The sequence below is a fragment of the Falco peregrinus genome, chromosome 7 (genome assembly GCF_023634155.1).
Source record: "Falco peregrinus isolate bFalPer1 chromosome 7, bFalPer1.pri, whole genome shotgun sequence".
NCBI lineage: Eukaryota > Metazoa > Chordata > Aves > Falconiformes > Falconidae > Falco > Falco peregrinus.
Genome location: NC_073727.1, coordinates 54,548,984 through 54,575,427, shown reverse-complemented (window position 1 = coordinate 54,575,427; position 26,444 = coordinate 54,548,984). Strand labels below are relative to the sequence as shown.

The 26,444-nt window shown below is 34.2% G+C and overlaps 1 protein-coding gene across 1 annotated transcript in view; it reads left to right on the top strand.

Moving 5' to 3' along the window:
• WDR27 (WD repeat domain 27) overlaps nucleotides 1–26,444 on the top strand; it is a 130,403-nt gene that overhangs the window by 18,570 nt on the left and 85,389 nt on the right. The window contains exons 15-21 of the mRNA XM_027777499.2: nucleotides 914–1,017; nucleotides 3,919–4,008; nucleotides 8,362–8,483; nucleotides 9,069–9,202; nucleotides 17,130–17,227; nucleotides 17,525–17,646; nucleotides 25,753–25,850. Of these exons, the coding sequence (XP_027633300.2) occupies nucleotides 914–1,017; nucleotides 3,919–4,008; nucleotides 8,362–8,483; nucleotides 9,069–9,202; nucleotides 17,130–17,227; nucleotides 17,525–17,646; nucleotides 25,753–25,850 (768 nt within the window). The remainder of the gene's footprint in view (nucleotides 1–913; nucleotides 1,018–3,918; nucleotides 4,009–8,361; nucleotides 8,484–9,068; nucleotides 9,203–17,129; nucleotides 17,228–17,524; nucleotides 17,647–25,752; nucleotides 25,851–26,444) is intronic.

The following is a 26,444-nucleotide window of genomic DNA, read 5'->3' as shown; positions in this document are numbered from 1 at the left end:
TAGGGGTATCACTGGAACTAAAAGGCTTTGTAAATTTGCTATAAAATTACTGCAACAAGCGATTAAGATTATCAGATTATAAATTTAATTGCATTAAATTAAAAAAAAAAGTATATATAATGGTACAATTTGACCAGTGGTTTCATCATCACTGTGGACACAAAGAACGAATGGGTTTTTAGAGCTGGCACTTTCATGTCCATTGGTGTGGCATGTTAAATTGGGATGTTACACACATGTTTTGTCTTTAGTATTATGTAGAATCTTTGTTCTATGTAGTACAAATGTAAAAGTAAAGAATGATTAATGCCATAATTTTTCTCTTAAACCCCCCCACTTTTAAATTGTTTAAAAACACTTAATAGCTCAAGACTCAGTCTTTGTAGTCCTTGCACACATAGAGAAGGCTTTAGATGATCACTTCAAATAATTCCAAGATTGGTTTGCAATACTTTATGGTAGGTTAGTAGGTTAGACTACTTATCACTTAAGTTTTGTGTGGGTTTTTTTTAGTATCTTGGTAAATAGGTGATCAGTGTAATTCTTATTTTTACATATGGAGATATTTTTCATATTTCTTATTGTCACAAGGTAGAATTTGCATTCTTTAAATACTTTTGTTAGATAGGTATGCATCTTAAGAAGTTTGAAGTTTAATTTTATGTACAAGTCGATGTTAATTCTTGATCTTGTGAATTCATAACAGTCAGTGATAAGAGTAATTTAGAGTATGACAGTTTAAAATTCATTCTGTTTTTTATCTGGGATTTAACATAAGTTTTCCAGGAAATATTTATATACATATATATAGAATAGCTCCCAAAGCACATTTATTTCATAATTGAAATGGAAATGTACTGGATTTAGATATCTTAATATTTTTCCTCTCTTTCTCTTTTTTCCTTCTTTGAAGTAAAAATAAAGAATATCCAATGGAAAGTTATCCTCCAATCAAACATGAAAAAAAGATATCTGTTACTTGTAAACCAACCCCAATTCGTTGCATTCAGTATTCTGGTATGTACTGGCTTTATAAAATGTATAGTTGTGTCAGTGTGCAGAAAGAAAAACTGAGTTTGTGTGACGTGGTTTATTAAGACCATGGATTTGCTAGGTAAATTCCCAGAAAAATTTCTGGCAATGGCATGTACTGTTTGATCATCAATTTTTTAACTTGCAAAACCATGCAGGCTGCCATCATATATGCAAAAGGATCCTAATTCTTCAGTTTTATGTCTTTTTTCATTTTGGACTTGTTCTATGACTTTCCCACTACAACTTGAAAATTAGGAGTCTAACAAGTTCTTTCACTAAGGAATTGATTTTCTGGGATATTTACTTAATGTCACTAGGGTGTATTAAAAGTTGAAGTTACATTTCAGAAGAATCAGAATACTCCTATTTCTTATGTAAAGATTATTTAGGTTTTATTTATTAAAATATAATAAAAAATAATTCTTCCATACCATCCAAAAAAATGGTATTTTTCTTAACTGTGTTGGAAAAACAGGTCTTGTAATAGGTTTAGTCTTTTCCTATCCATATAAATATGATCATACAGAAACCACTTAGCAATCAAATCTATTACCAAGTATATAATTATGTCAATGTACATGCAAACCACAATATTTTCAAAGTATTAAAAAAAGATATATCTTTATAAATATTTTGAGGCCAAGAGCAACTTTCAGCTTGAAGAAATAAAAGCAATTAGGTGCAATTGGTAACTTTTCTAAAACATATTCCATCAATCTCTCTGTTCCCTTGAGAATGGGAATACATTAATTTTTATGGCTCCTGAAATAAATTGGTTGCAGAGAACTTATTCCTAGGAATGTTATGTGAACTTAAAATGAACAGTTCTTTTTTAGCAAAGAAAAGCATTGCTATATTTTCAATAATACATTTTAAGTATAAATCCTCTTTTACTTACTCTGAGGAAGGAACATCTTTCTCTGTCTCTGTCTCTTGCACACACATGCATGCACACAAAGGCTTAAACAATCACAGTTTAGCAAGACAAGGATTAGCAAAAACTGCAGAGCTTTTTTTCATGGAGTAAAAAAAATCATGTTACTGCAAGCTTGTAAAGAGGTGTTCTCTTATTGTTGTAGTCTGTGTTGACCAGATGGCTCCTAGCTTTGCAATCTATTTTCTGTTGCAATTATGCAACTTCAAATTGCAGCTTGGAACAATCTTTCAAGTGGACTTTATAAAAAGTATGAATCACAGTAATACTTATCTGCATCTTTAAACATAGTAGAAAGAGAATTAAATGGAAAACTTAAGTAAAACTTAAGATGTTGTAAAGATGCATGAATGAGTTAATGCACATCTCCTTAGATTTCTTAAACATCTTTTTGTAGTATTGGAGGCGTTAGGAGTTATGACTTGTTGCTGAGTTAGAAAACAATTTTATTCAGGATTTGAGATGATGTTCCAATAAACAAGCCTCAGAAATTCTATGCAAAATTATTTTCTCTCATTCTGTATAAACAAGAATGTTTATATATTGTTAGTTCTGTGCATGTGGCTGACTATATCACTTGCCTTATATACTTGCAAATCAGCTCTCATGCTGAAAATGCATGCTGTCAAAACTAGGAAAAGTGGGGGAAATTTGCAGAAGAGCACCACCCTTTACCTCAAAGACTTCATACCTTTGAGTTTGTGGAGCATGCATTTTTTTGAATATTATGTCTAGGACTACTTACCTTACTTTTGTGATGAAAATATTTAACACCATTATTTAGTATGTGCAATTACTAGTACTTGGTGAAAAAGTCAACTGAAATATTGCTTGTCAGCTAAAATGAAAAAATATTTTTGTAAAGTAGTTTTTATTAGTATACTGGTGCATTTAGTAACTAGTAACAGCAAGAAAGATTCTGGAATGCTTCTTCTTAGCATATATGTCTACCCAATTATGTGCCTCAGTTAAAATTTGCTTTTAGTAGATGACTCTCAGAGATTAGACATATGGATCTCTTATCTGTTTATACTGCCATCATGTGGGAAAAAATGTGTTATGGAATATAGTATTCTGAGCCCGCAGTGTGGGTGGTACTTGGACCATGGATTGCAGTGTGTAATGTTGGTGAAGTCAGACATGACATTTATTCCCTCTCACATTGTAAAGATGCTCAGGAGATTTATGAAGGAGGTTTTCAGGTGGTACCTCTTTAAAAATACTTTTCACAGTGAACCTAGTACCATTGACTTGAATTCTGTCTTTGTTTCCTTACTTTCTCTCAATGCTGTCCTCTCTTGCTCCACCCTTTCTTATTTTTTTCCCATTGGTTCATTTATCTGTTCTTTATTATTGTAATTTTTTCAGGAAAGCTTTTGAGCAAAAGGTTAAATTTCACAAATTGCTACCATTATGTAGACATTAAGGACGTCTATCCTCTCATCATGTGCCCCGCTGATTACCAAAATAAATGAACAATCTGACTGCACTTGGATGTTTTTTAGGATTACTTTATGAAGGAAATTTATCATCTTTAAGAAGTGATCCAGAATAATTAATGTGCTTTTTATTCTAATATGTAATAAAAGGTGATATAACTGTAATAAGTAGATATAAAAAAATGAGTGTAAGGACATAAATTTAAACAACACTTAAAAATGTCTGCACTTAAATTTTGTAGCGCTTTTTTTGTGAAAAGTGAATTTCTGCCTTGTGATTAACAACTGTTTTGGTAATACATAAGGACAAAAAATGAATTGTGCACAAATTCCTACCAAATTCTGCCACATGAGTTTGTGATGTTCATACAAATATGTGTTAAAAATATGAAAAGAATATCTGGTTTGTGTTTTGTTATAGTGACATATGTGATCTTTATGATGAAAAGAAACAACATATTATGTCCTTGTTGCTTTCAAATATAAATCATTAGACTCTCGTCTTTATAGGGGATGGAGAGATGCTGGCGTGCGGCTTGGCTGACAAAACTATACTGATATTCAATTCCAATCTCACCGATACATATAATGTTTTTTCAGGTAAATTCATGAATTATATTATTAAAGAAATAGTATATGATTAAGTTTAACCTAAATGGCATACTAACTAAAAGTTTTCACTTTACATCACTTTGAGGAGAATGAGGGAGAGGGGATACTGCTGTTTTAAGATGTAGAATTTATTTCTCTGATTGGTAAATTTTGTTATAGAATTAAACTGCCTACCAGGTTTTCCCATTTCTCAACTTTTTGAGAGGTAAATATATATAGATGGCAATCTGCATTATGCATGTATATTACAATAATAAAACAGAAATAATAAAGACAGTATATTGTAATGAAAATGCATGTGTATATTGCAATAGTATATTGTAATAGATTATTAGACAAAAAATTAACTGCAACAACTTGGCAAAAAAAAAAAAAAAGTGTTTGGTTTGCAGCTCCAGACTTTTAAAGAACTATTTTAAAAAAAGGGACTATTCCTATGGAGAAATCAATATTTCCAAAAGTGCATGCATGTGTAAACACATGTGCATTACTTAACATTATAAATGATCCTTAAAAAAAAATATTCTAAATTTCTACAAGGACCATCTGTAAAATTTTTAATACAGTAAATGTTATGGCTTTAAATCAGTCCTACTAAATGAGTTTTCTAGGGCAGTTCATAATAGAATATGACTGTCATTTACTAGCAGACCTTAACAAGTATAAAAGTAGACTATTTAAAGTTATTTTAGAAAAGTATTTCTAAGTAAATAACTCTGATAACTGATTTCTGAAAACGTTTTTTTTTTGGAGTAATTTTCATTGTACTTAGTGGAAGAAGCTATGGCATTGTGACAACTACTGGAGGCAACATTACGGATATTTTCCTTTTTGGTGAGGAAATTGATGAAAATATACTTTATGGGCAGGGTAGTAAGTTTTTTTTTTCCACAGTGGCAAGTTCATAAACTTTAACAAATATTTTTCTTCATGTATCACCAACTACTTTGAAAGAATTCATAGTGCAAGTCATATAAACTGCAGGCCAGAATAGTGTTTTGAGGTTTTATTGACATAATTTCGTTATTTAGGTAGTTACTGGAACAAAAGTGGTAATTTTGTCCAAAGGGACCTCCTATATACGGAATATATTTAACATCATTTTAGAAGATCAGGATTTCTAAAAAATGCAATTAACCAAAAGAGAGAAAAATTCTGTATTTCCTTGCTTTATTTGTTACAAACATCTGTAAAAATAATGATACAATACTGCCACAGTATTTGGTACACAGCAGCTTAACAAGGTTGTGCCCAAGGAATTCAGTGTTTCTTCAGATTATTAATGCAACTTTCTTAAGTTATCTGAAGAAGTTAAGATGTAAATGATTTTCAAAAACCCTAAAGTCTTTCTTTTTTGGTAGCAGGGCTACACTGAACCTGAAGTAGAACATAAATGTTGCAAAATTATTCCATGAGACTATAAATTATTGTTGTACACTACACGTTCTTTTCTGGAGCTGTTCTTTGCAGTTTGTTTTTATTGCAGATCCAGCTTGTCTTTATGTGAACCGCTATCATGAAGTTAGACAGGCTGGTTTTACTTGAATGTGTATACAATTATGTGCTGCAGAAAGTGACGTTTCAATTCTGTGAAATGCTCCTTTTTGGATATTTTTTTCATGCAGGTTTCATTGATTTTGAACTGGTAATAGCTGGGTTTTATCTTTGTGTCATTTCAGGGGAAGATAATAATCCCACTGACTTTGTTGCATCTATACCTTTGTATATTTGCTACATACTAAATAATATCTAGGGAATGGCTCAATACTGGCAGTAACATAAAACATAGACTTTAATAAGAAAAAATATTAATCTAAATAGACATATTTGAAAGCGAAAAAAAAAAGATTATAATTCAGAGGTTTCTAAATTTGAAAGAAAACCTTAGTTCATGTTACTCTAATTCATGAAGGAAACAGTACTTAGGTTATGACACATCATTTACAAAAGACTTTGACTTTCTAAAATTAAATGTTATGATTTTATAAGATATTTCAACATTCAGAGCTTCCTAAAATACTGCAGTGCTCTGCAAATGTAGGCTGATTTATTATTATTATGGTAAGAGTAAAGTGACCGGCACCAGACTTCATGCTACTATTGAGAAGCTTTTTCTGGTACCAATCATTAAGGTATCAAGTACTAGCCTTGCTTTGAAAAAGTTTTGATTTATTGCTAAATTGTTCTTCTGATGGTTGACTTTGTTGTATTAGTTTTCTCAGGTTTTGCACTACTATGTAATTTATTTCATTGATACCTTTCATTCTTTATTCTAAATCTTTTTTCATGATGCACAGTCTGAAATGTAAACCACATTCTACTTGAGGCTATTTAGGCAGCATGAAACTACAACCTTGCATGTAGTTCTTTTCAAAAGCAACATAAATGTGAAACTGTCAGATATTGTACTGCATTGTAGGGGAGTAGGAACCGCAAACCATCAGTTACATGCTCGTTTCATTCATATAGTTCTTCTGTACACTTCAGATTATCATGAAATCACCTGTTTATTTTCTACTTGAGCTGTTTTTTGTTTTGAAGTGTCATAATAAATGTATTTTCATTAAAAACCATGATGCACTACTCTTATTCAGAGCTGCAATCAAAGGTAGTGTAAAACTTTTCCTTTTCAAGAAATGGCAATGATATCTATTCTGTTAAAAAAAATCTATTTCAAGGCAGCATTAACATCTGAATATAGCTCATTGTTGAAAAGCGTATTTTTATAATGCACCATCAGAGAGGAGTGGTATAACAGCAGTTTTGCTATAAGCCTAATCTATTCAGTTTTGTTCCCTGAAGTGCTCAGTTACAGTTTTAAGTAGTTCTGCATTCCTCTTCAGTGTTGGCTTTTCAGATGTCTGTGTCCTATAGCGAAGTGCAGGTAATGTTGACCAGTTTTAAGAGTTACAGCCAGCAAAGCCAAAACCAGCTGCTGTCCTTCTCAATGCTTCAGGACCAGGGAACCCTGAGTAATGCCTGTTTTGAAGCTTACTGGCCTCTTGCAAACCAGCTGGCATCTCCTTCACTGTGCTTTGGGATTGGGGGGCCTGGAGTGCAGACATTCTTAAGCTTTTTGCACAGTTCTTCCACTTTTCCAAACCTCATTTCTCAAGTTTCTCATGCTCCTTACCACTTTGGAAAACTGTTTTGTACATTCTGGTAAGTTGTTTTTGTTTTCTTTCTTGAATGCAGGTAATTCAAGGCTTCTAAAAGGTTTTACATAACCAAAGCCTCCAAATAAATTTTTCTGTTGAGAAAAAAATAAATATAGTACTTACTTATGCAGTACCTATGCAGTGTTTTGGTGAAACCTGTACAGGTCTTTGGTAACTGGGAATTAAAATATCTTGTTTATGAGTCTTTGAATAGAAATATGTTATAATAGATCTTAATTGCTGAGATACTTGATTAGCCTTCCTCTAATTTAAAGAAATATTTTTTTTTTAAATATAAAACTTTAGTTGACTAAAGAGAAAATGCGCACAAGAGGGCAGCATAAGAACTTTGAATGTTACAAGGCTAGATTGAAATTCACCAGGTTTCATTTAGACAAATTAGAATAAGATGGGCCAAAGTTTGTTAAATTTGTTTGACATATTTTCTTCTTTTTTGACCTTTTTGATCAGCATCAATATAATTTTACATTAAGTTAACAATTTTAGCTTCTGGGTGATATTTCTGGCTTTTGAAGTTCATTCTTTATCAGTTTCTAATCTTGTTTTTAACTGTGTGACACCAAACTGCAAAAGTCTGTTTCTTCTAGAAGCTTTTTGCTAACTGGAGATTATAATACTTTAAACTATGATTTTTAAACAGGCAGTAACATTTTTTTTATCTAATAGAACAGTCCTGCAGAAGCTGTTGTAGTAGCATGTTCATTGTGTTTTGTTTTTACAAAACCAGCTAGCTCAGTAATAAAAGCCTAATGAATAAAATAAGGTATTGCAACTATTTGCAAAGTCTTAAGTAGTTTCCAGATTATGTTTAATATAAAATTTTGTTACAATACTCAGATTCTCTTTTCAAGTAATACTGTATCTTTTCTTAAATTGAATTTTAAGGAAGTTTTTTGAAAATACTCTTCCAATAACTGAAAATTAGTGTCAGAATTATCATTGTCTGATTATTAATGAGAGAATTTTTTTCATGGTTTTTGGTGGAAGAAAAAAATCAAGAACTGGTTTACTGTTACCTGTTTTAACCCAACCATTTGAAGGCTGTCTTTAAAATGTATTTTAATATTGTGCATAATTAAATTAAAACAATGTGGTTAACTCTGGAGAACTGTATACATGCAAGAAATTAGCTTGATGTTATTTCCATTTTTATTTTTATTAGGTCACGATGGTGCAGTTAACTCTGTTGGCTGGAGTCATGACAAGAAGTGGTTAGTTTCTGCATCAGAAGACAGAACTTTAAGGGTCTGGTCAGTCAGCCATAACAAACCTGTCCTAACACTGGTAATTAGAAACGTCTGTCAGTTCGGTTCACAGAGGACACTGTTTTGCACTTCCATCTACTTCCATTTTAACAGCTCTGTAGAAGGAACATGCAGCCTGATTTTCAGAGCTACCGAGTGGTGGTGATTCCAACTGATACTATGATCTGGGTGGTCTCCACTGACTTCTAATTAGGCTTTTATCATGATAATTTATGAAATGAAAAAACCCCAACTTTGGTAGACAAAACTAGTGGACATGTCTGGAAGTTTTAGTTTTATTGTCTGCTCTGTATATTCTATTTTCATTGGCTCAGCTCTTCTTGACTTTATAGTCTACTCCCCAATTCAAATGGAAGTTTAGTTTGACTCTAATTGTATGAGTCAACTGACTACAGATACTATTAACCTTACAGCCAACTAGTTTAAGTAGAATGAAAATTTTATATTGACATTAATAGGTATCAAAAAATAGAAAGGACCACTACGTAGTAGGTGAACCTGGAATATGATCGGGATAACAGGGAGACTATGCCTTAACACCAGGAATCTCAGACAAAACATATTATCTTAGAATAGATTCTTAATAATTTTCTTTGCATTTTAGGGCAAAGAAAAGTTCCATAAGACTGTACGCTTTGCCCAGTTCTATTTTATAGATAATTTTATACTGCTGGGCTGTGGAGCTGAATTTCATCTATTAAATTTCCATCTAGACACAACCAAAGATGACCTCAAACGGTGAGTACGATTTCTCATTAACAAACCAGTGAAAGTACTTATACTGTTTGATCTGGGATTTTGTGGGAGGGCAAGAATATTACAAAAGAAAAAAATAATCTAACAAGTAGTAAAAACTAACTAAAAATATCTTTGTTCTGGCATAATAGAAAAAAATACTGAAATGTCAAATAATTTTTTGTAGTGCATACCTTAACTGTTGCAAATACTGTTTTACTATTACTGTTCCCATTTCTGACCTGTTGAGCTTTACTTTCTGCCTGTTTACATCTCAGTGTGCATTAAATGACTTAAGTTATGCTTGAGTAGCTATTGCAAATCTTTTGTGGAAATACTCTATATACTTTTTCCTTTCAGAGAGTCCAACATGCTGTGACTGTTTTCTTTCTCTCTCAAATGGAAGTAGATCACTTTGATAATTTTCAATGACTTTACAACTGTTATATTGTATCTAATTACTTTTCTTATTATTCTGTTTTGTCCCTGGCTTTCTTCATTGTTAGGCATCCCTCATGCACTTTTTACTAATACTATTCTGTTTATCATTATGTGGCTCCTTCTTTCTGAATTGGAATCAGTTCTTTTATTAAGTGTCTGATATACCTTTTCTGTTCTTTTTTTTTTTACAATTTGAGCTAAAACTGTCCTTGTATCCTTTTACTAAATTTCTCTGCTCTTCATTTGCTCTTGTTGGTTTTCAGCACTATTTGTCTAGATAAGACTTTATTACATTCAAATATATATACATATATGCATGTATATATGTATATCTTTAGACACGACAGCATTTAAAAACACCTTGAAGAGATATTTTTCTTTGTCTGATACTATGAATTTAGATTTTGAGTGAAAGGACAAACAGAATTGAAGTTACGACACTGAAGTCTATTAGTTGCTATTGTGAATGGTGTGTTCTGTCTGTTCATGATATTAAATAGAATTTGGTGCATCCTTAAATGGCAAAACATGACCTATTTCCTTGGTAGATTTGCCACTGCACAGAAAACCACTAAGCACAGACTTAAATATTTTTTTTGAATAGGAGTGCTTTCCTGGATTGAGGCATGAACTTGGTAGGTGGAACTTCACTGAAAGTTTAAATGGTCATACAGGAAACAAAAGGAGAAAACCTGCCAAATTATATCACTTCTTTAAACTAAGCTTGTTTTAAAAAAAACTTTTTTTTTTTTGTTTCCTTTTTATTTAAAAAAGTAGCTAATGGATTATGATCTAAATTCTGTTTTAAAATTCTTCAAAATGGATAATTAATGTGGTTTTCAGTCATCTGCTTGATTTTACAGTTAAACCACTGCAATTTATGATTCTTTGCTTCGATTTCTGGTCAAAGTCCTTAACTGGGGGTGTTGTGTCTCTTCATATTTTAGTCACATACTCTATTTGGAATGGGAATAGAGCAAATAGGCTGGAAACTAAATATATAGGAATACAGAATTTCCTGTTTTGATTTTGTAGTATATACATTATATTAGGAGGGTAAAACTAATAGAAAAAAGTGAAAAGTAAATTCTGATATATAGACACAAGTTCTTTTAAAAAAGTTTTCCTGCCTTGACTTTCTTTTCTCCTAACTGGTTCTACAGACATCTCATGTTCTAAAGTGCTTACCCTTTAGCAAAGTGTAACAGTACAGGAGGAACTTGGAAGGCAGGAAAAGTGATTCCTGTTCCAATTTTGCTTGAAATCTATTCATAGTGTCAACAAGTTATATTTGGAAACTGAGGCAGGCACCTTCTTCTCTCATATAATTCTTAATTCTTAAAATTTATACAGGCAATTGTGGAGGGACTAGGAAAAGAAGATGGAAACCAGTATTCTCATCTTTTAGATCCCTCCCTCTTCTGATTCTTTTTCAGTTTTAAAATTTTGTTAAAAATATTTTTTTCTTTTATTTGGGGGGGGCTTAGGCTTGAATAAGGAACTTCTACTGTAGTATATAATGTGCTGGCTCCCCCCTGCCCCCCCCAAATTACCCATGTCTCTCAAGGAAAGTATCCAGTAACCTGAAGAAAATCCATATGCAGTTACTGTTGAGGAAGACTTGTCTGAACTACCTTTAATCTAGTTAGTTCAGAAACTAAAGGGAGTACTTGATGTAATTGTAGAATCCAGTCAAACAGTTTTGCCAAGGACTTGGGCATTGAACTACTGTGCTCTGTGTTATGCCAATTGTTTTGTTACAAGCTCATAATACCCAGGTTTAAAACTGTTAAAAGTATGTATGTAGGATTGTGCTTAGAATTTAGTTATTTCCATGTTCTCAGTATTTCTTGATGCATTAACACTAACTCAAAAATATGCAATTAGTCTCTCTGGGATATTAGTGCAATGTGAAAATACCAAACACAGAATTGTAGACATTACAACAAATCCACAAGCCAGTCTGAGACTTGGTTATACAGATCTATAAAAAAGGGTTTTAGAGGTTAATTTACTTTGACATTTTCTTGTGGATTCCCTCCAGTTCATTTCCCACCATTTCTTTCATGGAACACCGCATCGTTTCTTTTGTCTCGTACAACTCTTTCATTCTGCCTTCTGAGTCAAGTTTGGAAGAATGCTTGAGTGGAACTGATTCAAGAAGATACTAGATCTAACCTCAAAACATGCTTTATACCCTTAATTAGGAGGGCAGGGCAATGCAGTCTGGGTAACGAATAGATTGCTATTGTATTTCAGAGGTGAAGACACTAAAATGTCAAATTGTATCACTGTTTCCCTGTGCTGAGCTTTCAAAAAATGGCCCATAAGTATTAATTAACTAAGCATCACAGCAACTTAAATAAATGTTCAAATATTAGTTCAGTTTTAAAGGTGAAACTGAGAAATGGAAAAAGGAATGTTATATTCCTTATTGGTTTATGTAATTATATCCTTATTTATAAATGTCATAGAGGACATTTACTGCAGTTCAGGGACTAGGATACAGACCTCCTGAGTTCTGCTTCTATGATTAATCTCAGAATGATTTACAACCTAAACAATTTCCTTTACATTCTCCAAAATTACTAACTATTGAATTCCCACTTTCATCAGCAGTTGTGTATGCTGATATGAAGTGTAACTACTTGCTTCTCAGTTATTACTTTTTTAAATTCTTAATTACTTTTAATTCACGTGAGAATTTGAGCAGAATAAAACATCTATGGGTTATCTCATTTTTATAGTTTTATGTGTTGTTTTAAACATCAGCATGAACAATATGAAAGGAGTTTAGAAAGGAGAAAATTGTGTCCATTAACAGAAAAAGTGCCTTTTAAAGCCATTATATTTAACAACTTGTTGTAGTATATTATATATACAGAAAAGAAAATAATGATAAAATATCTGCTCTGGTGAAATGGGAAACTATACCAGAACATATTGTAGATGGGTTAAGCATTTAAGGGATTTAGAATTTATCATGTTATGATACATAGGAGAGTGTTCATTTTGGGTACTTCTGGAAAGTTAATATTTAACAGGATAATTATTTTAACGCAAACACTTTAAGCCAGTTTAAACTTCCTAAGTAAATAGGCTACAAAGACCTGATTCGGCAGCATGATAAGAATATTCTAAGCTTGGTTCCTTTGAGCTTTAGCCATTAGATCAAAGAATCTAAACATTCTTTGGTTTTTATCAGAAACAGAATGGAAACTAGATAAGTGTATAAGTCATAAGATGAATTCTAACAACATTCTAAATTCAATGGTCTCTAAATGCTTTAAATTTTCCCATGCTTATCTTTTCTTATGTGTAAGATTCATTACATAGGGTCAGAGAATGACATCCACCCTCCTTCATAGTCTAAGAGAGAGTATTATTCAGTTATGATAAATTCTAAGCATTCCAGAAGATGACATTATTGTTTTTCTTTTCATGTAGCTGATTTTCTTATTTTAGTGAACTCAGGGCTGTGTCTGGAAACGTATAATGTGACTACTGTTTGAAGATTAATTTTTACAGTGCATATAAAAATGTTTTTAATAGCCTGAAAGCTTATGATCTGTCATACTGATGATACTTGTGGTCTGTTGTTTAGTTTTGACTTTGTCATGTGCAGCGATTTTCCTTAAAATTTTGAATGTCAGATTGGCCTCAAGCTGGTTTTTGGGGGGGTTGGGAAGCTTTTTTGGTGCTTATTCATCTTCTGGTTTTAGCATAGTAACATACTTCCATACATTGAAGTTTTTTGTATGTCATCAAAATGTTTCTACTTTATCTGTGTCTCCTGAAAAATGCTTTCAGCAAAGGACTTCAAATCTGCTGGAAAGTAGACACATCAGTCTGCAATCATTGCAGGAAGTGTTTGTATCTTAGTATCTGGATTTATATTTCATTTCTGAAGATATACCACTCTCGTGAAAAAAACTAAATACTGTAAATGTATCCCCCAAGAATGATTATAACCCCAAAGCATGTAGGATATGGGAGATTTCAGAGATCAGTCATATTCACCGTTGTCAGTATTCTAATTATTGAAGGCATTATAGAAGGACAGAATTGTAGTTTTCAGGATATCAACAGAAATGTGATTTTATTTGGATACCTGATCTATAGGATTGTCAGCTGAGATTATGTGCTGTGTATAGAACTGGTGACCTGGAAAAAAAATGTAGATATTGTTCATCGTTTTTTTGCTTTCATTACAAGCTTTTCTGTGGCTTGAGGAGTTGTTGGTCTAATTTAGACAATTTTTAGAGCACGTTTGTGCTACAATAACCTCTCCAGTTGACTTGTGAGATAGAGTTTTGCCTACATTCACTTCACACTCCTGGTCTTCATCTGTGCAGCATTCTGTAGGGCTTGTAGTGTTTTGTGATAGCTCAAAACAACTTCACAACTGTCTGTGGCACTGCATTCATATTGGAAACCCTGCAACAAATGAATTAGCTTTGCTAATGTCAGACTGTCAAGTTTATCTATGGAAAGTGGCCAGACCTGAGATAGAATTCTTAACTTAGTTGTAAATAATTTTATTTTCAGAATTCGCTTCTGATAGGAAAAGAAAAATCTTTTTTTCTTTCCTTTTGAAGAGTTTGTATCTCATTTGTTATTATCTTCTTTTTTTACTTACAAAATAACCCTTGTTGTATTTACAGAAAGCTGTTCATTTTTTCCAGACAAAAGCACAGTTATTTTGCTAAATGCATCTTCTTACTGAGAAGTTGTAATATCTTTCAACAATATAAAAAGCTTTTCCTTTGTGTACTTTTCACACCTTTATCTTGATAAACATTACAACACCTTCTGACCATTACTGGATTAATTCCTCTGATTAATTCCTTAACAAGCCTTTTATAAGATATACAACAATCTTTTCCATAGCAAGCAAGAAAGTATTTTAAATTAGAATGTAGATTGTGCACTTTTGCTTACATTTCAACATACATTTTTATTCTCAGTTTCTGTTCTTATATATTAAAAGTGAGTGGCATTTAAGCTTTTGTCTTGTGTCTGTTGAATTATGTAATACCTTTCTTCCACAATTACTTTCTGTGTTGGCCTCTTAATTCTCAGTTGATGGAGGTATTATTACAGCAATAAAAGGTAACCTAAATTGTTATATAAACTTCAATCTTTAAGAGATAAGAGCTAATGTACAGTGTCCAGCTCAGGGAGTCCAGAATGTCTGGCTGAATTTTAGTTGACTTTCACTTTGAATTGAATGTGTACAGGGCATGTGGCAAATACATTGTGTTCAAAAATTATAAAGTCTTAAATATACTAAATTTCTTCTTTTTTTTGCTAATGGGTACTCTTATTCTACTTTTTTTCCTTTGTAACTTTGATTAAGTTTTGTCCTAACTTGTGTTTGATGAATCTCAGTTTACTGTTGGTTGAAGATTTGCATTCTAAGTGAAATTCTATCTGGGAAGCACCCTGTGGGGTGTTTATCTATGTAGCAGACTGCACTGTAGAAAAGAGATACTTCAGCTAACTCAGAATAATTGTTCTAGGATTTGGGAGCAATGTAACTGCTTCAGTAAGCCTCTTTCAGCAAGATTAATTAGACCAGAGAAAGCTTCATGCTGCCTTCATTAGAACGTTCCTATAATCTCCATCACTTTATTTAAAGTTATCTTGGATATCTTTACCCCAAAATGAAGAGAAATTATTTGTTCCTGAAGTCTAGAGCAGTTTATTTTTGTGGTTTACTTGAATAATATACTTCTGGAAACCACAAAATGTTCTTGGGTTAAATTGCAACACACTGTACTTTACCTTCTGCTTCACCATCACTGCTGAAGTAGCTTTAAAGTCTACCTGGAAAAACTCAGCAGATCATTGTTTGAGAATGACAAAGAAAGGCAAAAGCAAGTCATTAACCACTTTTCTTTTCAACTGATCCAGCTGATAAATGTATTGCTTTTGACAAATGACCTCAGTTTTGCAAACTTTTAGCATTGTTGGAATGGAACAGAAATTATTCCTGGAAGTGTGTCACACATGGACTTTTGTATTGTCATTAGACATGCTAAAATGCTAAAATGGAAGTATAATACAGGTACATTGGAATTATTTTACTGCATAGAAGTGTCTGCATTTAGAATATAACGTAGAAATTTTGAGTTGTGGTGTGTTGACCTTTGCTGGCTGCTAAGCCCCCACCCAGTTGCTCACTCAGTCTCCCTCAGTGGGATCCCCCAGTAGAATGGGGGTGAAAACTGGAAGATCAAAGGTGAGGATAACTCATGGGATGAGGTAAAGGCCATTTAATAAGTAAAGGAAGAAATAAAAATAAACCTAGTGATGCAAAAGTAATTCCTTACTAGCTCCCTAGCAAAACGATGCCCAGCCAGTCTCTGAGCAACTGCTTGTTTCAAATAACATCTGCCACCCCTGCCCAGTTTTATTGCTGAGCTCAACGTTATGTGTTATGGAATATCCCTTTGGATAATTCAGGTAAGTGGTCATTACTATGTCCCTATCTGAATTTATTTACTCCCCCAGACTACTCAGTCTGGGGGCACAGTGAGAAACACAGAATATCTTAAGGCTGTGCAGACACTGTTCAGCAATAGCTAAAACCCTGCTGTGTTATCAACACCATTTGAGTCACAAATGTAAACCACAGCACCATACAAGCTACTACGAAGAAAATTAACTCTACCTCAACCAGACCCAGTACAGTTATTAACAACTCTGTTTATATTCCTTAGGTGACATCTATGGAAACCACACTCTTCTTGCCCAACATATCCATATCCATATCCATAGAGGAATGTTTTCTGTTGATTTTGATGGATTTAAGATCAGATCCATGTTGTCTGTGCTGGTACATTTCAGTAAACAGAAAGATCTAATCAGATTGAGTCACAACACAGTTCTGTGTTGTGTGATACAAATAAATCTGGAGCCATTTTAGGGGGCTTGGCATGTCTGCAACATATGCATAGAGCTGGTAGATATCCCACAGGACCTCGAAGAGTACAGTGTATGTTGGGAAGCCAAATTTCCTTGGTAGTGTGCGATCAGCACCTTGTTCTGTTCTCATTTAAGTGGAAATTCTTCTTTCCTCACTGTTTTCTCATAATTTTCTTTCTTTCTGCCCTTAAGATCATCACATTAAATGCTATACTGAAACTAGTATTTCTGCTTTTGGATCATAGGTACTTGACAGATTTTTTGGTTTTTTCCTTTTCAACATTTTCAATTTACATAGAAGGTTATTTTAGTTTTTCATGCTGATGGAATATCTATCTTATGTATATGAATATCATGTTCTTTTTCATACAAATGAGTTTTGTTATCAAGATTTTTAATGGAGTTCAGCAATGAGTCAAAAGGTCCGTGGCTTTAATTTTTAATGATGAAAGAAAACATTTTGACTTGCTTTGTTATTCCAGTGGGAGTTCACTGGTGGCCACAAATCATAACTTATTTCATTAACACCAGCATTCCTTTGATTTTTTTTTTTTTTCAGATACAAACAGAGAAGTATTTGCAAATTGGTACAGAAATTTCCCATGGCTTCAACAATGGAGATTACCAGCCTTTCAGCAGTAAATGATTTCTACTCTTGTATCCTTTGTATTTCTTATTTGCTTTATAGTTCTTTGGACTTAATGCCATGGAAATAACTTCAGTTAAAGTAATTAACATTTGATTCTTTACGATTCTTTTTCTATTGGAGTAAAAATGCTGTATTTTTTGGTGGTATTGAACTTCAGCTTTGGACAAAATTTTAGGACTGTAAGAATTTTGGTGCTGCTCATGGAGTACTAAATACAACAGAGTCTTGATATCTATTTATCTGTCTTTTTGTTTATCTATATGCTTTTGTTCCTTTAGATCACTTTAACACAGAGAGCTATACAGATATTGTACTTACAGCTGGCAGCAACCGAGCATTGGAAGTTTTTGACCTCAATGTAGGCTGCAGCACAGCAGTGATACCAGAAGTTCATACTAGATCAGTCCATCAGATCTGCCAAAATAAGGTATAAACTTTATTGAATTTTATTTGTAGTACCAATACAACTCCATCCATAAAAAAATTGGAGACTAAAAATGTAATTTATGGTAATAGATAGAGTTTTTTATATGTTGGGGAGGATGAGCAAGGTCCCTAGTCTGTGTGGTAAAAGCACCCAGACCTCATTTGTTCTCTAGTGGAAAGCAGGGAGCAGTGAGAATGACTGAACAAGCTTGCTACTAGGGAAGTGTATATTACACTTTGCCTTGCTCATGCCAGACTGTAATACTGTAGTTCAGCAGGAACTTTTTCTTATGTAACTGTTCTCCTCTAAAGTTGAATCTGAAGTCATCTGGTTTATTCTAACTTTTCAGAAACAACAACCAACCCCCCCCCATTGTTCAGTACTTCAATAGAATAGATGACTTAAACACCCGCCCCCCCCCCCCCCCCCCCCCCCCCTTACTCTGTTTTTTTTACCTGAAGATTGATTTGAATGTTTGGAGGTCTTATGGCACCATATAGGTTGGAATACTTACTGTGTTACAGTTTTAGTTGAGTATGATTCTTCATTCCCAGCTGGAAAGTCTTTGCTTCTGTGGGTTTAACACAGTTCCATATTACTACTTTTGTAGAGCTCTTTGTGGGTTTTCCGGAGAGATGTGATCTGGTAAAACACTTAAAACTGTGCTAACTATTTCAGTGCTATTTGTAACAGATATAGGCTTAAGGTTCTGGCTTTTCTTTTTGCTTGGTCAGCTTAGTGGCTTCAGGTTATTTAGTTAAGAAAAATTTTAAAGCTGTGGGTGAGTATTCAGTTAGGAAAAAACCTAGAGGCATGTGGTATAGCAAAGAAAATTGACCATTTTTGGGAAAAATTATGGACCCAGGTTCTCTATTTTTTCAGTTTTAGACATTTAATATTTCAGATAAGTCAATAGGAAAATTACACATCAACTGTTTCATTAGAGTTTTATAGTTTAAAGCTGTTAGACTAAATATAACTCAGTGCATTTACATTAAGATAATATGCTAAAATATTTTATAGACATAAAAATTTGCAAAATACTGTGTGTAAATTACATCCTGTTTAAAGTATGAAACACATTGGAATCTAAGGTTAGCTAGCCATGAGAGGTGGTGCAGTAGAAGAAAATATGTGGAGTGAAGTTGATGCTAAAGATCCAGTGCCAACACAACAGAATTTATGCAGGCTTTCCTTTGGGCTAGTCCTAGTCTTGTTTTGTGGATATAATTCTTATTAGTGATTGCAAAATATATATTCTTGAAGTGCATTTTCTGGTGTAGATTCATGCAAATCAGTTCCACTGTTCCAAGACTGCTTTGTCATGGACAGTAATTGAGGATGATCAGGAGATTTATTCTTTAAATAAATAAATAAAAATCATTTAGAAAGACTTGTAAAACACTAAGGAAGATATGTTCCTATTAAGTGTGGGAGAAACCTGTTAGCGAATTATTAAATACATAGGATGTTCTGGGAACATAGGTGAACAACGTGACATTCTGTTATTTCTGGGTTTGGACAGCAGCAGATTTAAGCAAGTATATATAATTTACAGTGTAATGACTTTGATTTTAAATTGTATACTTGATTAAGCTTATTATATTTAAAAAATATAGATATATAAAGATTCAGAATACTGTTCTATTATAAATCAGACAATGTTTGCTGTGAAGCAAACATACTCTGAATCTTTCTCCAGAACAGATTAGTAGGAGATATTGCAAATATTTATACATATATATATATTCATATGAAAGATTTGGCTGTACTGACTGTTATAAAGAATGTCTCTTAGAAGATGATGGGTTGAGACAACCATTTTAATGTGTCTCTGTAATTCCTGTTTCATTTTAGAATTTTAGTATTCTAAAAGTGAAAATATATTTAGAAGATAATAAAAATTGCTACATCTGCATGACATTAATCAGGAAGCATAGACTGGGAGTTCAAATTAAATAGATGTCATACTACTTTTATGTACATATAAACTGCTGCTGAATCTGTAAAGATACAGATCATCTGCATGACACTGCAGAAATTTAGAATGTGCTATAGGTAAATGTTCAGAGGAAAATTCAAACATTTAAGTATCAGCTGAATCTAAGAACTGGTTGCCTTATTCTCATGTCTAATTTTGAAAATATCTCTCTGTGGCCTGTTTAAAATTAATGTACAAATCTTCTGTCTCTCAAGAATCAAGAAACCCTTGTTTCGCTTATCAAATTCTGCAGTAATTGCCATGAAGCCAGAGTAGAATTCTTTATAGTTGCTCTTCTTGAAATCTGCACAAAACGTAGTGGCTAAAATAATTGAGTTCGCACCATCCCCACCCCACCACCCCAAACTGCTGGATGACCATAGGTGGTCAGAATCATCACTTTACATTTAGGGGAGTATAGCACAGCCCTTAGTTGCAGCAGCAGTTATCAGTGTAATGAAGCCTTGATCGAGTAATGTATGCTGAAGATGATAAACCACCCTCTTGAATCATTACGTGCCACAGCTTATCTTTCTTTAGCAGGAAAGTTTTGAGTCTTCCTGACTGTAATGAGGTTATAAAATCAGACTGTATCATTGCCTGAGATATTATGTCTGTAGCCTCTGTACAGATGTAAGTAGTTGATGGAAAATTGTCCCTGAAGCTTGAATTATGCAAAATAATCTCTGTTCTTATTAACACTTTGTAAAATATTGCAGATGAATGTAGAATATGTGGTCATACAGTGTACATATATAGAATAAGTACATGGAGTACTTGCTTTTGTAGTCTAGCAAATTGCTGCAGTGGTCCGTCTTTTCAGGTGACGTGTGAATATGGTGGTGGTTCTACCCATTCTTACTGACTCTTCTCCCTCTTCCCTGGAGACAGCAACAGTGGCAGCAATGAGATGGGGGTCTTCTGTCTTGACACTCTTCTCCCTTTCTCGCTGGCAACCTCTGTGATGACTGTACTGCTTCAAGCTTCCTGATAGTTTGGCGGAGCTCCAGAATAAACAAACTATGGGTAAAGCCTGCACCTCTGATCCTGTGCTGCTTGGTCAGTTTACATCTCCAAACCTATTTCACCAGCTGAAGCTAGGCTATATCTCTCTATATCATTACAGGTGCTCTGCCTCTGCAGCTATGAGCCTTCACTTCTGCACCTCCTACAACTTCTTTTTCTCCTCCTTCTCATACTTAATTCTCTCTCTAGTAGAATCCTCTCCCCACTCCCACCCCCTCCCCCTACTGTTCCAGCCACCCACAACCACATAGATTACTGTTGTTCCCAGAGCTCCTTTGCCCTGATTATGTCTGTCTTTCTCACCTCCTTGAACCTCAGTGTTTTGCAAGGGTCCAAAGGAGACAGATGCAAGGACTGGGAGAAACTAGGTCTGGGGAGGTAATGGCCATGAGGGAGAAGGATGCAGGGAAGTGAAGAGAGCAGCATCGGTAAAGCTCACTCCCAGAAGGTTGCAGTGTCTGCTTTAGTACAAAGAATAAATCTAAACATCTTTAAATTAAATGCAGTAGCACAGTAAGAAAGTCTTCCCATTTTAAACTCAGGTTTTAATGCAAAGGATTACTTCAGAAATGAAAAATTCAATAGTATTATGCTGAAGAAAAATTATAAACGTTTGCATGGAAGCTGGGGGAAAAACAGTTGTTACTATGACTCAGAGCAGAGAGTAATGTTAGAAAAAAATATTTTGGCTGGTAAATCCTTGAAGACAGTACTTTCCATATTTGCAGAAAGTATGATGCTGCCCTATGTTGTTACATGTTTATAGTGAGATGAAGAATAATGAGTACAGTGAAAATACATCTGCACATGAGCATTGCATCATGATAGAAAGTACATGTTGCTGTACTTCATCTTTTCTTCTTTATCTTTGCTAATTGTAGGAATAGCCAAATACCTTAATGCTACCCTGTTTGATTTGAAAACCTTAATTTGCAACAGTGGTTGAAAGTAACATATGTCTATATACACAAAGCATATATATGTATGCCAATATACTTTTCCATCTGTAGTATTTCCATGACTTGATTGTGTTTTCTTCAGATCTTTCCTTACATTGTTCAGAACACTATTTATGTTGTGAATTTTTGTTATTTTGTCAATGTCAGGGAAGGGAAATTGGAGCAAGAATGTAGCAAGCATTTCTCACATGCAAGATACATATTCTGAAACTTATAAAGAAACCATTTTGAAGCTAGTCTTATGGGGCTGTGCCAAATTTAAAGTATTGGATGAAGAAAAACAGAAGGTAAAGAGGAAGTTGGGCAAAATCATAGCAAAAATCCTTGTCACTTAAGGAAGAAGTTGTTCTGGGCACTGTGCTTACTACCAGATTTTTGTTTATCTATTTGTATTGTTTGTGACCCATTACTTCCCATTTGTCGTCTACTTTATTTTAGTACAGTTATTTAGGATAAAGAACCTTCAGTCCTGTATCCAAAATAGTGCAACTTAGTTTACTAAAGTCCAGGAGAGGAAACCACAAGAGACATGCCTAGGTCTTGAAGTTCCATATTTGATTAAAGCTTACACAATTAAATTTCTTGCAGAGCCTTAGGCCTTATACCACTTGCTTAGAACCTCTATAATCTTTATTTAATTGAGCATATTAATGTTTATTATTCCAAAACTGTGTATTTTTGTTCCCTTAAAAAGCATTATGGCACCAAATTACCCTGAAGTGCTCAGGACACGTTATATAATGAAGATACAGAGCTTGTCTTTCTTTGTATACAGGTTCTTCCAGCAGCAAGACTAATCAAGCATCCTTTCTGAAGGATTTTAAGGCTGTGTCCTTAAATACTACTTTCCAAATTCACCACAAAACCTCAAATTTGACTATTAAATTCTTTATAATCTTCACCTCCCCACCACATACACTTCCAGTTTTGTTCCCTAAACACTCCTTTCTCACAACCTTATCTTCTTGTCATGTCCTTATTACTAGTTGACTGAGAGGCATGCCATACTGCACACCTGTTCTAAATTAGTTGTGTGTTGGCTGGTTAATGGCTTGACAAACTAAATCACTTTCCTTGATGGCTGTGCTGGTTTGAGTTTTTGTCTGCTAGTTACTTATTTACATGTATCTCATGGAAAGGTAGTTATCATCAGACCTTTATCTCTTGGATTTAATTATTGAAGCAGGTTAAAAAAAATTCTGGATGGGAATCAGCAAACAGTACAGTTGCATAAGCATCATTTCATCAGGAAACTGGGCTAAATACGTGGTCCTGTGGAGATGTGGTGATACTGCTGCAGGCTCTTACTTTTCAGAGTTTGCTTAGGAACTAGGGGAAAGAGGTTCATTGTTCTCCTCAGCCTGAGGAAACTGGTGGAGATCTCCCACTTTTCAATGATAGGCTGGTGTTGATGGACCCTCCACTCTTTTCCCTGCACCTGTGCCTGATTATCAGATTCTACTCTCAGAATTCCTTATAGTATTTTAGTGCAGGGTGTACACTAGGCCCAAGTGATGTATTAAGCATCTTCTGAGGCAAGAGCAGATGTCGCTCTTCTGGCTGTAGTAACTTCACCTCACTGGTAAGTAGTCCTTAGCCATCTTTTACCAAGCCTAACAAGGTGAATACCCTAAGCTAATAATAATTGATTTACACTTCTATAAGCTGTTTTATTCTAGTGATTTCCAACTTGAAAATTTTGGTTTGATGCATAAGATCACCTGATGAAAACTGATTATTAACAATTCCCAAAGTATTATGTGTCTTCTCATGGTGCCATTGCTTTGTATACTAACTTTTAAGAAATGTAGTAAAATGAATTGGTTGAAATATCAAAATTGCGTTCCTGTCTTAGACTTTAGGAACTTCTGAGATCCAGAAATAGATGGCAATTTGAGATCAGACCTCAAAGATTCAGAGCTTTAGTGTTAGTGATACATTTGCAGTGGTACAAAACATATTCTTTGAACAGGAATGTATCAGTATCAACCACAAATATTTGCATGGTATTATGTTCTCCTAGCAAACACAGTTTTTACATTACATTCATTTTCAGAGAAATAACAAAGTTTCTAGTTTTCCTCCCAGGCCCTTTTATTTCAAAATTAATTTGCCCATTCATTAGGAAATGTACATGATGTGAAGGCTGAAAAATGGACAGCTAAGAAGTTTCAGTCAGTTAACTTTTTCCTAGCGATAGTGGCAAATCTTTCTGAAGGTATGTGCATGCCTGGAAGATGTGGAGTGTATTTTGAGACATGCCTTTAGCATAAGCCAGCTGCACTGTTCTGATTATATTGATGGTGTTCATATGGAATTAGCAAATGAGATGGGGATTCTGTTTAACCATGTTCTTCTTGGGGCCAAATTTTATGTGGAAGTTGCAATGTGGTTAGTCTACAGAGAAGCTGAGAAGGTATTGCACTGCTGGATAAGGAAGATGATGGGGCATAGGCAAGTGATTTGTCTGTCAGAATGAAAGAATATTGTTTGAAGTGTGTGTTGGAATATGCTACTTTTTGCATTAGATTCACATAAATTATAGGTTATCATAAATTAATGGACTATAAAACCACAAAGGGATAAATAAAATTCAGTTTGCATATTATCCTAACTCGTATATATTTTTTTGCCTGCCACAGCAATATTCAGTAGCAAATGTAGTTTGAGGATACAAGTATAGCATTATGTTAGTAAAGTATGTTACTGACAAAATGTCAGGGCAGGGAAGAAACAAAGGGATTACACTTATTCTTACCTTTATTACTGTTAGTGTATTCTAAACTAAAGGAGTAGTGCATGAAGTAAATGCGTATGTGTCTGTAGAGCTTTTTGTATTGGACTCTGTGATCATTGCTGACTGAAGAAAGAGGTAGTGAGTAAAAGTTTCAAAAACACAAAAAGAAAGGGTGTTCTGTAACTTTTAATGAATACTATCCTTTAGACAACTACTGTATTTCTCTTTTATAATTAGTCTTTTTTTTAAATAGTTATACATAGCTGATGTCAGAATGTGAAGACTTTGTTGAGAAACCTGTTGCGCAGTGCATTTTAATTCATCTGTTAGAGCAGGCTGTGGTAATCCTTAGTTTAGGAATGAAATCTGTTTAAAGTAAGTGAAAGCTCCTATAGTCTCTTTAACGATGAGTGGCCCACTTTGTCTTGGCCTTTGGGAGAATTCTGTTGACTAAATGCTAGAGTATTTTCCAGCTATACACACCAGTTTTAATAATGAATAGAAGATTCCTGGCAGTCAAGCACTGATTGCGGGAAATGGCCTTGAGGTTTCTGTGATGTGTTCAGCCAAATCAAGAATGTGAATGGTGGGGAAAGGAAAGAAGGAGCTTTAACTGTTTATATTTAGTTCCCTGGAGAAAGAAGTTTGTAGCCAGCAAAAAGGCCAGGATTTGCCAACGCGGATGTTAAAAACTCAGAAGTTTAAAGATAGACAGGATTTAATTATTTAAAGGTATGAAGCCAAAATCAGTCCTGTTATAAATGAGCACATTTACTACTGAAGTCAATGGAAAATGTGCCCACTTATGCCAAGGTTCAATATGTCTTACAATTAAATGCTGGACTGCTCTTTGATCCTTCCCTCTCCCTGCCCTTGCCTCCTCCTCTAAACATCCTGTCAGTCTGTGAGATGACACAAAGATCCACTCCCATTGACTCATCATGGCGGGTGCCACCCCTGGACCAAAGGGCTCATGGCTGTCCCGAGACAACAGGAGAGGAGTCAAGGCAGTGCTCTGTTTCTCTGACTGGGTTATTGGGGTCCCTCCACATGCCAGCTTTCCTCTGCACAAGTTTCTTTGTGTGCAGACAAGCTTTTTTTCACATAATCTAACAAACATGTATTGTTTATTTTTTAAGTTTAATAAATTTTTCACTGAGAGGGTGGTTGGTCACTGGAACAGACTCCCCAGGGAAGTGGTCAGGGCACTGAGCCTGTCAGAGTTCAAGGAGCATCTGGACGATGCTCTTAGTCATATGGTTTAGTTTTAGGTAATCCTGTGAAGAGCAGGGAGTTGGACTCGATGATCCCTATGGGTCCCTTCCAACTTGAGATATTCTATGATTCTATAAATATTTAAAGCCACAAGAATAGTTATCTGAAACTGATTTCATATTTTACAGGGATCATCCTTCAGCACTCAGCAACCCGAAGCTTACAACCTTTTCATGACAACAGCTGCAGGTGATGGCATCAAACTGTGGGATTTAAGAACACTGAGGTAAGGCTGAATTATGCACCTAGGAATAAAAAGCCATGCTTTGTCTTTATTCAGAGTTGTCATACTTGCTGTGATATACCTGTAGAAATTTTTATGTGGAATCAGATCTACAGTCAGGCCTTTAAAAGGGAAAATTAAAGGCTGATTGGAATTTACTGATTTTAAGAGACCAGACAAAATGTTCGTTCCTCAGTTGTAGTTAGTTATGTGGAAGCCATTAAATAGTCAAGATTTATCACCCATCTTTACCTACCTTTGCAGATCTAATTGTATAATAAAATAGTATGTTGAACTGAATGCTAATGGTATTTCCAAAACAGCATGTCATTGCTGCTAAAGGAGGTAAAATTTATGATCCAGCTTTTAAAATACAAATATATTTGTAACAACATTATTACAAATCATGTATGTCATGCTATAGATTTGCATAATATGTTATCATAAACTCAGAATAAAATGCTACACTTTTTCTAAAAAGCTTTCAGTGTTGTGCTTGGGAAAGCTCTCGGACAAAGGGAGAGAGTACCCGGAGGGAACATTGCTGAGGAAAAGAAATACTTGGGTCAATCTCTGTTGTGCAGGCTAGAATAATTA